This window comes from Vespa crabro, chromosome 8, assembly GCF_910589235.1.
Source record: "Vespa crabro chromosome 8, iyVesCrab1.2, whole genome shotgun sequence".
NCBI lineage: Eukaryota > Metazoa > Arthropoda > Insecta > Hymenoptera > Vespidae > Vespa > Vespa crabro.
In genome coordinates, this window is record NC_060962.1 from 6,572,101 (window position 1) to 6,584,735 (window position 12,635).

The 12,635-nt window shown below is 27.3% G+C and overlaps 4 protein-coding genes across 9 annotated transcripts; 2 read left to right on the forward strand and 2 right to left on the reverse strand.

Moving 5' to 3' along the window:
* The first annotated feature begins 13 nt into the window (after positions 1-13).
* LOC124426166 (RRP15-like protein) lies at positions 14-1,151 on the forward strand. The gene is made up of 3 exons (XM_046967545.1): positions 14-332; positions 407-623; positions 795-1,151. The coding sequence occupies exons 1-3, from the start codon at positions 16-18 to the stop codon at positions 921-923; spliced, it is 663 nt and encodes a 220-aa protein (XP_046823501.1). The 5' UTR covers positions 14-15; the 3' UTR covers positions 924-1,151.
* Positions 1,152-1,304: 153 nt separating this feature from the next.
* On the reverse strand, positions 1,305-6,190 carry LOC124426160 (clustered-asparagine-rich protein-like). The gene is made up of 4 exons (XM_046967521.1): positions 6,062-6,190; positions 3,958-4,302; positions 3,616-3,850; positions 1,305-3,546 (listed from the first exon to the last, which is right to left on the reverse strand). Exons 1-4 carry the CDS (start codon positions 6,141-6,143, stop codon positions 2,628-2,630), a joined length of 1,581 nt encoding a protein of 526 aa, XP_046823477.1. The 5' UTR covers positions 6,144-6,190; the 3' UTR covers positions 1,305-2,627.
* A 689-nt stretch (positions 6,191-6,879) lies between these two features.
* LOC124426167 (thioredoxin, mitochondrial) lies at positions 6,880-12,430 on the forward strand. 5 transcript variants are annotated; one of them, XR_006942667.1, is made up of 4 exons: positions 6,880-7,018; positions 9,795-9,879; positions 10,119-10,321; positions 10,451-10,600. XR_006942667.1 is itself a non-coding variant. In XM_046967546.1 (3 exons), exon 3 carries the CDS (start codon positions 10,831-10,833, stop codon positions 11,308-11,310), a length of 480 nt encoding a protein of 159 aa, XP_046823502.1. In that variant the 5' UTR covers positions 6,880-7,018; positions 9,795-9,879; positions 10,709-10,830; the 3' UTR covers positions 11,311-12,430. The 5 variants fall into 5 exon arrangements, 2 of the variants coding, with proteins under 2 accessions (XP_046823502.1, XP_046823503.1); XR_006942668.1 differs by lacking the exons at positions 6,880-7,018; positions 10,451-10,600 and adding exons at positions 9,439-9,661; positions 10,709-10,910; XR_006942666.1 differs by lacking the exon at positions 6,880-7,018 and adding an exon at positions 9,510-9,661.
* LOC124426165 (lysophospholipase-like protein 1) lies at positions 7,895-9,193 on the reverse strand. Of its 2 annotated transcripts, none has more exons than XM_046967543.1 (4): positions 8,966-9,193; positions 8,692-8,816; positions 8,332-8,592; positions 7,895-8,178 (listed from the first exon to the last, which is right to left on the reverse strand). In XM_046967543.1, exons 1-4 carry the CDS (start codon positions 9,051-9,053, stop codon positions 7,954-7,956), a joined length of 699 nt encoding a protein of 232 aa, XP_046823499.1. In that variant the 5' UTR covers positions 9,054-9,193; the 3' UTR covers positions 7,895-7,953. The 2 variants fall into 2 exon arrangements, with proteins under 2 accessions (XP_046823499.1, XP_046823500.1); XM_046967544.1 differs by having other exon boundaries at positions 8,692-8,851; positions 8,966-9,112.
* Positions 12,431-12,635: the final 205 nt, after the last annotated feature.

Sequence of the window (12,635 nt, forward strand, 5' to 3'; positions counted from 1 at the left end):
ATATCAACTTTAATAATGACAACTACGGAATCTAATCCTGGCTGGGCAGATGCTCTACAAAAAATCTTAAAAACAAATAAGCCGAAAAGAAAAAGGACAATTGTGTTGTCTAAAGCTAAAAAGTATAACGACATAGTGAGAAAAAAAGACAGTTCGTCTTTAGAAACTGATGCAGTTACAAAAGAGGAAGAAAAATTAGAAACTATCGAAGGCAAAGAGAACCTATTGTTGACAAAAAGAAAACAAAAACAGAAGGATAATTTGGGTATAAGGGTGAAACCATCTATTACTGATAGAGAACATGAGAAACTTCTACAAAAAATTGCAACAAAGTAATTTTTATTATTTATTATTAAGATAATATTATCTATTCAGTTTCTTAAACAAATTTTGAACTGTATGTTAGAGGTGTAGTACAATTATTTAACGCAGTAAGGCAACAACAAACACAGACAAATCAGAAATTATTGAATGCTGGACCTTTAGAAAGAAAACGTGAACAGGTATTAAAAAATATTGACAAACGCGCATTTTTGGATGTACTTATGGGAGAATCAAAAAGTATTCCTGTCGACAAGAGTATCGAGTGCCAAGAAGAAGAAAAGAGAAATAATGAAGAAAATGTAAGTTTACTTTTTCTGTCTGTTATGAAGTTTTATATTATAATATTAAATTTATTTTATTAATTTACTTATTTAGAATTATAAGTTAACTTATAAGTAAACTTATAAGTTAAAACTACAACATAATTCGATAATTTCTTGTATAATTCCATAATGTAATATTTTATATAGAAAGAGGACAAAGTTTGGTCTGTCTTGCGAGATGATTTTGTTATGGGAGCAAAGTTAAAAGATTGGGATAAAAAGCAACTAAATGATGAAGATTCTTCAACCCCTGAAGATATAGATAGTGATGAATAGAAATACAAAAATAATTTTATAAATTATATAAAAATGTCTAAAATATTACAAATTTTTAGGAGACCAAATGATCATAAAATTATAGATCTCTTATTAAATTTTTTATTTTATTTAATAACGCCTGTTCAATAATCCTTTGTAAACTACATGCTAACAATGATAATGTGTATAGTATATAATTTCTCTGTATAAATTATAATTATAATACACATTTGACTTCATATGAAATCAATTGATTTATGGTGCATGTTTATGGTCTTGTATTAATGACTTTTTATTAGTTTATGTATCATATTGTGGTCAAGTATCCTTAAAATATCAATCTTATTCCTGTTCTTTTTAATTTGATAGTCATTTTTTTGTTTCTCCAAATAAAACAAAAAGAATTCATAACTATAGAGTAGTAAACTTATACAAATAATAACATAAATGGAAAATATACATATTTTCATATTATAGGGTATTTATGATTTATACAAAATTCTAAAGATATTAAGCCGAATATACTGCATGCACAGATTTCTGTGGACGGACTGAACTAACATTATCTTGACAACAACTCAATACTTGTTATATTACACATAATTGAATACTCAAGGTTCTTGTGTAATATTCAAAAATTTATTGTTTTTATAGATGTTTATTTTTATAACAACTTTTTTCCTGATAACAATTTCAATTTATATTTATTTTACATTCTGTTCTAGTTCCATTAAATCTGATTTTAAGCATGATTAAATTAATTTTTCATAACAATTTATTAACATAATATATAGAAATTTTTTTCCAATATTTATGAAATAATAATTAAAATATTTTTTTTGTGCAAAATGTATACATTGTAAAATGTAGATTTTTTGAAAATAGTTTAACAAAAACAATTGTTCTATAATAAAATGTATAAAGAAAAATATTAGGCACTGTACTAGTACACATAAGTTTACTGAGTCTTTAAATTAATTGATACTGATATCACCATACACTTCCATTATTATCTATTAAAAGATATTGTCAGGCGTACCTGGACTGTTTAGCGCCATAATTTCAAGCAATTTTTTTATTAAAGTAATCTTATTTTTGGAGAGAATATAATATTATTTAACAGATTCTAGGTAAAAATTTATCAATTATTAAGTATGACATTTAATAGTGATATATAATAATATTCACCAAATTTTAAAGGAAGTGTACTATTATTGCTTAATGCAATGCAACATAATACATGTATATACATATATGTATATCACTTATATAATCGCACATCGAGTAGAAAGGGTTGTAACTTGAAATTTGATATTTCCTATCAACAGAATGATTTCACTCGCAATAAATATATATACGATAATAAATATTCATTAAAAATGATCTATTTTTTAAGCATTTCGAATAATAACATATTTAATTTATACAAGTTATATAAAGCAAAACAATGTTTTTTTTTTTTTTTTTATTATAAGAAATGCGTAAATATATCCTTTCCCTTGATAATCGTAAAAATCTTTCATATAAATTTGAAGAACTTTTATCAGCATTTATTAATTATTTCATTAGTTACTACTCTATACTACTGCGTGTGCGCTTTCGTTAGAGTTAAGTGTATCAGAAAAATGAAGGAATTTTGAAATTATATAAAATAAGTAAAAGTAGGGCGCGATGTTAGCGTAGAATTTCCTAAAAACTTATCGTTCAATTGGCAATATTTCATCAGACCCTACTCTCGCGAATATCAGCAAGAGCACCAAAATTACCAGCATCGTCATCAGAATATCCAGACTCGCTGTCAGCATTTTGCGTTCTACTTTCATTCTCGCTTCGCCTACTTCTATGAAGATACCTTATATTTGGACTAGCTTCGTTGTTTTGGTTGATTTCGTTAGTTTGTGTATTTTGAAAATGAACATTTCTTGCATTCGATTGTTCTCCATGATATAATTGCGCTTGAGACATTTCGTTTACCCTATTTACGTTGCACATTTCATGCGGAACATCGAGGGAAGTCTCCATTTCGTGAGAATTAACGTGTCTGACAAAAGCAACACCAGCTTGATCGTTGTCTCTAGAAACACGTTCTCTATTTGTATTACTATCGTTACTTATTCGCGAGATACTTCGTGCACGATTCCTCGTATTCATTATATCATTTTCCGTTGGTGTGTTTTCAGAAGGGTTTGTTGTTTCATCCACCCTATGGGTATATCTTTGTTCATTGTTTCGATTAACATTTTGTGAATTCGACCGATGATTCTCGTTATCTATTACATTTTCTCTTTGGTGATTTTCATTCTCATGAAACAATTGGAACGTAATATCATCATGCGAAGTTCTATAAGTACTCAAGTTCGTGTTGCTTGAAACACGATGACCCATTTCTTGACTTAATCTATATAGCCCTAAATCGTTGTCCATGTAATAATTATCCAAGGGATTACTGATGATCGATGGATTTCTCGAGACGTTCCTTCGTGGGAAACTTTGACTAGAGAAACTCGTTACTGTTGCATAAGGGTAGGTCAATACGTTCATGGGATTACCAACTATATGAGGACAACCCTCTAAACTTTGCATTTCAATTTCTTCTTTGTCGTTACGACAAAAATCCAGCTCGTGAGGAAGATTAGCAAACCTAAGAAGAAGTTAATATGTTATTTGACGTTTAATTTTTAAGAATAGATATCAATTAAATCTACTATACCTATGCAATAGAATGTCGGAATACGAGGGTGGCATATCAGTCTCTTCTTTGCCGTAAATGCTTTCATAAGTAGGCGGTGGAAAACATGCTATAGATCCTAAACTATCTTTGCTAGGAGTTTCAGCATCCATTTCCAATATACTACCCTGACTGTTTTGCAACTGATGTCGATTAATACTTCGTGGATTTCTTTGTGCACGAAGTACACTATCACCCAATTCAACCAAATCCAAACCTGTGTCGATATAAAATGACATGTACATTGAGGAAAACCATAATTATATATATATATATATATATATATATAGGAAGATAATCAAAATTAGATTTATATTATCGTACCAGTAGGATCGGCTTGAAATTGTGTGAACATAGTACCATCAACCACAAGCATTCTACCATGTGGTAAAAGAATGATGGTTGGTGTAGCAACCATCGTCTGATCGCTATTACCAAAACGTGAATCTGGTTCAGGATCCTCCAAACGACAACAGCAATGTCGTCTACAAAGCGATCTACAGAACGGGGCACCCCAACAACAGTAAGCAAAAATGAAACACAATACGGCAAGCATCACCAACAAAGCTGCGACACCTTGACTCTGTTGTGCCGCAGCAAGTGTTGGTCCACCGGCGACGCCGACGCCAACCCCAACCCCAAAACTTCCGCTACTACTGCTCATCTCTCCTAGAAAGTTTAAAATATTCGTGATATTTAAAAAAAAAGGATTCATTATATAAAATAATTCAATAAAATTTTTAACCCATCGGGCATCTTGAAAAATCAATATTTTTCAAAAAATAAAACGATTCTTTCTCGAATAGTCATTTTTGCTTTGGAAAAAAAAAGAAACGACATTCAACATGGTAGAATAAGATTTCCCGCGCTATCTAGACTATTGTTATGAAGACAATGTAAAAAGGAATCGATATTCAAATCGGCTAAGCTGGAACCGTGCCCATCTTATCGGATATCATTTGTATACAGAAAGTATTTTTAACTTTAGATAATATTACAGGAATTAAATCGATTGCACATCTTGTATATTATTAACATATTTTTCATTTGTCGTCAAAATACAGATATTAGATATTACGCTTAATAGGCATTATCATCTTTATACGATTTATGTAATATTATAAATAATAATTAATAATTTACATAATATTTAATTAATTTTTTAAGTATAATTATTGATTCCATTACATTTACATATACGCATGTTTTAATACAGTACTACAAGTAATACGTATAAGCAAAAGATTCTGCAATGCGGCATAAATATGCTCGCATAATCAAACATTTTTGGCGATTCTCCAATTTCGAATGATCGAGCTTCAATGTTAAACGTGTTAATAATATTTTATCATCGAATGTATTTAACGATTCTCTTTCGAAATAGTGAAAGCAAAAGTGATCATTAAAACAAAAAAGGTAATATTACATATTATCGTATAGGAACAAACAAAAACTCAATGTAAAAACTCTCTCTTTTATGCTAATTAAGATGACGGTCTTTTATCTTCTTTATAAACAGAAAGCAAGTGAAAGCGTTATTATATATAAATACCAAAAATACTATTACTTATTTAATAAAATATTATAATGTATGTAGAGACATTTTAGAAATACGTTTAAAATATACAATCAAAAAGTTGATCTGATGAAATTGAATAAATTAATAATCAAATATCTTATAAAATCGATCTCTTTTATTACTTTATCATAACTATGAATAATAGATGAAATGTAAAACAAAAAAAAAAGAAAAAGAAAAAATATATAAAGATATCAATAAATAATATTTCATTTACACGATGCCCGCATTATGTTCCTTGTATACTATATCATATGCTGTACACGAATTCTTACTACCGCGCCGACACTTGGCGCACTTGAATGGCATACAAACTACTGCAAAATAGAACGTATAAGATTTAGAACGAAAGAATTTCGGACGCTAAGAAACAGGTATGACAATATAATATACTGAAAACGAATTTCTTTGAATTGATTTTAAAAAATTTACGACCTCTCTGGCTATGTTGTTCGTTACGATTGGTCCATTCAAAATTATTATTATATATACGTATATTACGAAAGAATAATTTGTTTAATTGTTAAGATGATAATATTTTTATTACGTGTAAAAATATTGTCATCCAAATACAATGGAAATATCGTACGATTAAACTGACAAATAACAAAGAAAATGTAAAATCACTTGGATTAGTTAATCTCTTGTTAAAGAAATGTAAGTTTTTTCTTTCTTCCTTTTTTTTTCTTTTTTTTTTTTTTATGGACAACAACACCGAAAAGCTACGATATTAGATATTTTACTTTGAGAATTAACTTCACATTTGCGTGTCACATATCGATGGCACAGTTCATGCAACACAATTATCCCAACATCAATCGTAACTGCACAATGCATCATCGCTCTCACCTTGGATGGTGATATTGCGAAGCCAAGTAGCCCCCGTGGTTGCAGTTGACTCCTCCGTCACAGCTAATGTTCCGTAAATCATGAACAAGGCCGTTAAATATCTTGTCAATCTTCTACCACACGAATGTTTTCTCTCTCTCACTCTCTCTCTCTCTCTCTCTCTCTCTCTTCCTCTCTTGAAAATTTCGCTTGCACTACGTCGTAATTACTTTGATCGACCGTCCTCGATATCGTTGAGTTCACCCCCTACAACTAGTGTACAAAAGGAGACCACAACGATCCTTCATCGACGTTTTTCGGTACACTCAAATGCGCTTGCCTAAAGAAAAAAAAGAAAGATTTTAACTTTATGACGATGTTTTCTAAATTATCACTGACAATTCGATGTTGGAATGTTGATAAAAATATGTATACAGGGGTACATGGCGTCCTTTCTTCTCAAACACATTCCAAACAGAAAAGTGTCTTCGTTGTTTCAATGAGGATGTTTTTCATCTTATTTGAATACCACCAACACCTCATTTCTTTTTTCTTCAGTTTTTTTTTCCTTCTTATTTTTCACCAAATTAAAATCTCTCGATTACGAAGAAAAGTCTCTTGGATTGCAAGATCGAATTGTTACTTTTTGTTCGTTTTGATCCTTCCTCAACATCGTCCTCTTCTACTCATTATTTCATCTTCGTCATAGTTCTAAGTAATCGTCGATCTTTAGATCGACCTTTCTCACCACTTTCTCACTACTTTATAGACAGAAATTCCTCGTAAGAGTACGGAACGTCGAGTCGAGCCTTGCGCACTGCCATTGACACGAGATCCATTTTGACCCTCGACCCATTTTACTTCCACCCCCCACTTTTCATCAACCTGCTGCTTCGAGACCTAGCGATATGGCTTCGAGTGTATAAAATTACAATCTGGATTATCTTCCTTTGTGCTTTCGTTTTTTTTACATTGATGGTGAGTTCTTAATTGATTAGAATATATATGTGTATGTATATATATATATATCTCTAATCATTATCACTTTCTTCACTTTATATGTTTATTAAACGTTTTGAAGTTAACAAAAATAAGCAAAAAAATCTGTATAAACACAAAGATAGATTTTGAAGAAATACAGAAAATGTTGATAACTTTTAATATCGTATATATATATATATATATTCATAAATCCATCTTGCAATATTGCAATACGTCGATATCCTTATTCCCCAGAGTGTGTATTTATCAGTTTCACATTTGTAGGTTTCAGGGCCTTCATTCATACAATTTCTATTTCTCATCCTGACTGCACTTGAATAACCTTATCCATCTTGATACTTTCATTAAAATGCGTGAACATTCAAGGATATTACAAGAAATGTACTTATAGAGTGCTGATCAATTACTGACACTATCACGTCACTTTTTTCTTTTTATTCTTTTTATCAACAGATATCTGAAATAAGAACACCTATCACTAGCCTTCTGTAGCAACCACGACTTAGAAAATACATGATAAACGTATGTTAATACGCACGCTCGTTTCAATGGAAGGTACACGTGACGGTTTTCTGTATTATCGGAGAATCGATCGTACCGAATATTGTACGTAGCAAGCGTAAAATATAATATTTCTATGAATTAGATGTAAAATAAAAATTAATAATTTTGTTTATAAAAATATAAATGTCTGATGTTATTATAAAAATTCAACAGAACATATCATTGTTCCTTGGATGAATAATTCAATATAGATACATGGATACTTTGATTTTTTAATAACCCATTAAATTAATTTATTTGAATATTTACCTATTATATAAATAGGTATTGAAAGATATAATATATATATATATACACAAACGATATGTAAAGTATATATTTTCTTTAAATAATTTTATATAATATAATTATTGTTCTGGTAAAATATTATTAACCCATTGTTTAAAGTGTTGAATTTCTGTTACAATTAATTCATGATCTATATTCTTTAATGGTACAAATGTTGCATTTACACCAAGCTTTTTAAGATTGTTATAAGTTTCTTTCCCCCATTCGATTGGAACTATTTTATCCAAATCACCATGAAATTGCAAAAGTGGTGGTGTCTTTTCCATTTTATTATTTTCTAAATACTGTAATGAAAAATTTTCTTTAATATGAATAAATAATATAAATGTATTTAAATATGAAAATTAATAAGCTATATATATATATATATATGTATTATATAATAGATATATAATTAATCTATTGTTATATAGTAGATATATAATATAATTACATACCTGGTATACAAATGAATTTTTATTAAGAAATGATGACATTGCAACACAACCAGCTAATGATAATTTAAATCTATATGCTAAATATAATGATAATGCTCCACCCATTGAAAAACCAGCTACAATTATTCTATTGCATGGGACTCCATTAGATTTTTCCGCATCTATCAACTGCACCAATATTTGACATATTGAATTAATGGAATGTTCTTCTTCGGAAACATTATTTGATATATTTTTACGATTAAACCATACATTGCTTATCTATAAAAATAGAACTTTTATTAGATTTATTACAATACATATTTAGAAATAATGATTTTGTCTTTTTATTGATTTTAATTAGTAGAATAGCAGTATTACCATTTCATTATTTGGTGTATAAGGTTGAGCAGGTGCAGTAGGATAGACAATTTTTATATGAGGGAACTTTAATTCTTCTCTGTTAAGCATATCAATTGAGTTCTTTAAATTGTTTCCAGAATCTCCTGATATAAAAAAAAAAATTCGAATTTTTAAATGCCTATTCAAAAAAATTTCATTATATAACCTTTTCTTCATTATATATTTATGACATATTTGTTATATATTTTTCTATCTTTTATCATTTTAGTTAATAGATATAAATTTTTTTTACCAGAACCATGGAAGAAAAATAAAGTGGCAGTATGTTTTTTTGTAGCTGGTACAATATTAAATTTTGATATCTTCATGATTTTGGCCATTTCTTTATTACTCTCGTTATTTCCAATACATTTAAGTCTTTATAACTTTAAGATTCTATTTTTATAAATGATAATACATGTCAAGGTTATGTTAAATCTTAACAAAATGTTGATTAAGTCAATGAATATTGCTTATCAAATGTTTAATCGTTTAAGCGGCATATTATTATTATTTAGAACCAATAACGAGAGTTCCCGCTTTGAATTCTTTAATTTGAATACAAATACGTAAAATTAAGGCGAATTCTAATGATAAAAAAATATATGCGTGTGTACTACATAAATCAAATATTACCAAAGAACACTTGCATTTGTGTTAGTTTACGTTCTTTTTATTACAAAAGAGTATTGTTGCAAGTGTATATATATACAATAAATATGCAATCAATAAAGTATATCATAAAAAAAAAAAAAGAAAAAAATAGAAATTGGTGCTTTTAATAGAATGGATTTATATTACCGACGTTGTAATAAGTCCAGCACTGTCGATAATTCAGTTTTGTGAATACGAAATTTTATAAAGACAAATATTATAAATTAGTCGTTATTATATATAGTTTTTTTGTTTGTAAATGGATTATCAATTTATTTATATGATAAATTTGGAAGTAAGTACATTCAATGATGTGATCATTATATTTTTGTATTAAATTTATTGATATAATCAGTAAAATTTTATTCTGATTAGAGAAATTTTCGATATCATTGAACATATATACAATATTTTTATTATTTTTTTAGCATCACTGGCAATAACTTCTGCGGAATATAAGCTGTGCTTTTTTCAAGATACTTTTAATTCAAGTAGAAAGGAAGATGAATTGAAGTGAGTAGAACAGGATTTAAAGTTTAAATAAAAATTATTAAAATTTTTATATATTGACACAATATATATATGTATATGTATATGTATATGTATATGTATATGTAATGTATATATTAAGACATGCGTTTAAAAAGAGAAATTATCAGATATTATCTATTCCTTTTGTTTCTTATGTTACTTATATTTATGTTATATATATAATTTTTTTTATTATTATGATTATGTCTATTCTAACATAGGTATGTCTACTATGATATTTGGCATTGGTACAGGATTATTCTTAATTCTAACTTTGTGGGCTATTGCAATATTAATTTTTTTAATATCATTACGAATAGAGAAGAAAATTGGTTTGGTTGTTATAGTTATCATAGGTCTTCTCACAATAATTTTGTTTAGTATTCCTAGAGCTTCTGAAAAACCTAATGTCAATGAAAGAAAGGTATGTAAGATAAATAAATGTTCCTTTGGTTAATTTAATTGAATTGTTTCTCTGTAATAATATATTAGAGTGATTTTATATCTTTTTCTTATCTTATCTTGTATTATCTTGCTGTAACTATATTTTTAGCCTTATGACCATCTTTTTATTTGGCGTATAATATTATTTACTTTACTACTGATTTCATCCATAATTGGAATTTCGGCATATATTAAATTTCAATTATTAGAGTCTGTCAGACCTGTGCGCGTATCTAATTGGATTTTCTAATTATTAAAGGTACTAATCATACTATGTATTCCCTAAATAATTGTGTTAATTTTATTTTTATTTTTATAGTGTAAGTTTTACTTAAAAAATAAAAATATATTTTATATTTATTTCTAGATTGCAAGTTTGATACAATCTGTCCAGTGAATTGTCCAACTACAAAAGCAATAAATATAGTACAGTAATTATAAACAGACCAGGTTTTCTATGTTCAATAAAATAATTAACAAAAATTTATAATGATACGAAGTATTAACAAATCATTTCCAATGTGGGTACGTCGTATCTCACTATCTCATCAAAAAAAAAAAGTTTATGAGATAAACAGTAACATCGAATTTAATAATAAGGTAATGAATGGTAAAAGAACAGTTGTTGTCAATTTTCATGCAGATTGGTGTGATCCATGTACAGTATTAACACCTAAATTAATAGAACTTATTGAACCTATAGAGACATTAGATCTTGCTATTATCAATTTAGAATCCAATCCAGATTTAGCTGATATATTTAGTGTAAAAGCGGTACCTGCTGTATTTGCAATGTCAAATGGATTAGTTTTAGAAAAATTTATTGGTTTACAAGATATTGGAATGGTAGAAAAGTTTGTAGAAAAATTAACTATTCAAGATGCAACAAATTCGAATATTGAAAGTAATTCAGTAAATTTGAAAGTAGACAATTCTGTAAATCCTAAAGATAATAATGTAAAATCATAAAATCATATTTATAATGTTGTATATGTGTAAATGTAGTTATATATATGAAAATATATAAATGTATATATATTAGGTCATTATATATGAAATGTCTGATTTTATAATATAAATATAATATGAAAAATCGGACGTTTCATGTTTAATAAACTAATATATATTTCTTTCATTATTATATTTATGCAATAATCGTGACAATTTAAATCTATTTGATGCTATTATTTGTAATTATACAAATATCAAATCATAATAGAACATGTAAAGTTAGTAAAAATATTAAGATATTTCGCAAAAGCGTGGATAATCATTATATGTCTTTGTATTCTTCTACTGAAAGTAGCTTTCTATGCAATATAATAATATTAAAATGTTCTTATAATGAACATCTATTAAGAATACTAGGCATTCATTTCAGGAAACTGTGGACCATGTGATTATCCTTCTTTTATATAAATATATATATATAACAAACTGTACTACTATTGTATAATTATCTTGTCTAAGCTATAGTGATTATACAGACAATGTTCTCTTGAAAACAAAAAACTATTTAAAGTCAATTTAAAATATACTTTATGAAACGTAAATAATATAATAACTATGTATACTTCAATAAAATAAACTATCATAGAACTGAGGTAGAATATATACTTTTTTGTTTATTAAGAATATATATGATATTCTATTTATATTTTGTTTATATCATATCAACTTTGTTCTATAATTTATTATGTTTTATAATATGTGATCATACTGATGTAACAAAACTATAAAGTGATTAATTTGTTTATTTACATAAAATATCAGTTGTTTTTATTACAATTCAAGATATTTATTCAAACATAGAGTGCACTTGTGACATTATTTATCTATTTTATTTTATTTTTATGCTTTTGTATTCAAACATAGATGTGAAGATGGAAGTAAAAATATAATAACATATTAAAGATTATTGAAATTAAAATATAAATGTCATATTTAAATGCAGGTATGCAAATAGAGTAATATCTAATTTGATTAAAATTTTATATTTATTCTTAATCATAAAACAATTCTGTACAAGCTATGTAGGAAACTAAGCCAGCAATATAATAAAGTTATCAATCCATATCATCTCTAATAATAGAGCTTGAATCTTTTTGTTTCGGCAGCAAGCAATATTTAAGTGTTATTAATTAAAAGACTAGCTAAGTTTTTTATCAGTCAGGTGTGTTTAAAACACCATGATAAGGCATTATTGTGACTCTTCATTGATTACTTGCAAAAAGTTATTAACATAATTGAACAATTATTTAATAAGAAAAATTTATAGCAAAATTTAAAAAATT

Bases quoted from the DNA above. Each gene is read 5' to 3' on its own strand.
- LOC124426166 (XM_046967545.1), top strand. From the start codon at position 16: ATGACAACTACGGAATCTAATCCTGGCTGGGCAGATGCTCTACAAAAA. The intron at 333-406 runs GTAATTTTTATT...ACTGTATGTTAG, and splicing joins CTACAAAAAATTGCAACAAA to AGGTGTAGTACAATTATTTA. The intron at 624-794 runs GTAAGTTTACTT...TATTTTATATAG, and splicing joins AGAGAAATAATGAAGAAAAT to AAAGAGGACAAAGTTTGGTC.
- LOC124426160 (XM_046967521.1), bottom strand. From the start codon at position 6,143: ATGATTTACGGAACATTAGCTGTGACGGAGGAGTCAACTGCAACCACG. The intron at 4,303-6,061 runs GTGAGAGCGATG...TAAACTTTCTAG, and splicing joins TCGCAATATCACCATCCAAG to GAGAGATGAGCAGTAGTAGC. The intron at 3,547-3,615 runs GTATAGTAGATT...ACTTCTTCTTAG, and splicing joins TCCGACATTCTATTGCATAG to GTTTGCTAATCTTCCTCACG.
- LOC124426165 (XM_046967543.1), bottom strand. From the start codon at position 9,053: ATGGCCAAAATCATGAAGATATCAAAATTTAATATTGTACCAGCTACA. The intron at 8,817-8,965 runs GTAAAAAAAATT...TTTTTATATCAG, and splicing joins ATTTTTCTTCCATGGTTCTG to GAGATTCTGGAAACAATTTA. The intron at 8,179-8,331 runs GTATGTAATTAT...TTTTCATTACAG, and splicing joins AAAATTCATTTGTATACCAG to TATTTAGAAAATAATAAAAT.
- LOC124426167 (XM_046967546.1), top strand. From the start codon at position 10,831: ATGATACGAAGTATTAACAAATCATTTCCAATGTGGGTACGTCGTATC.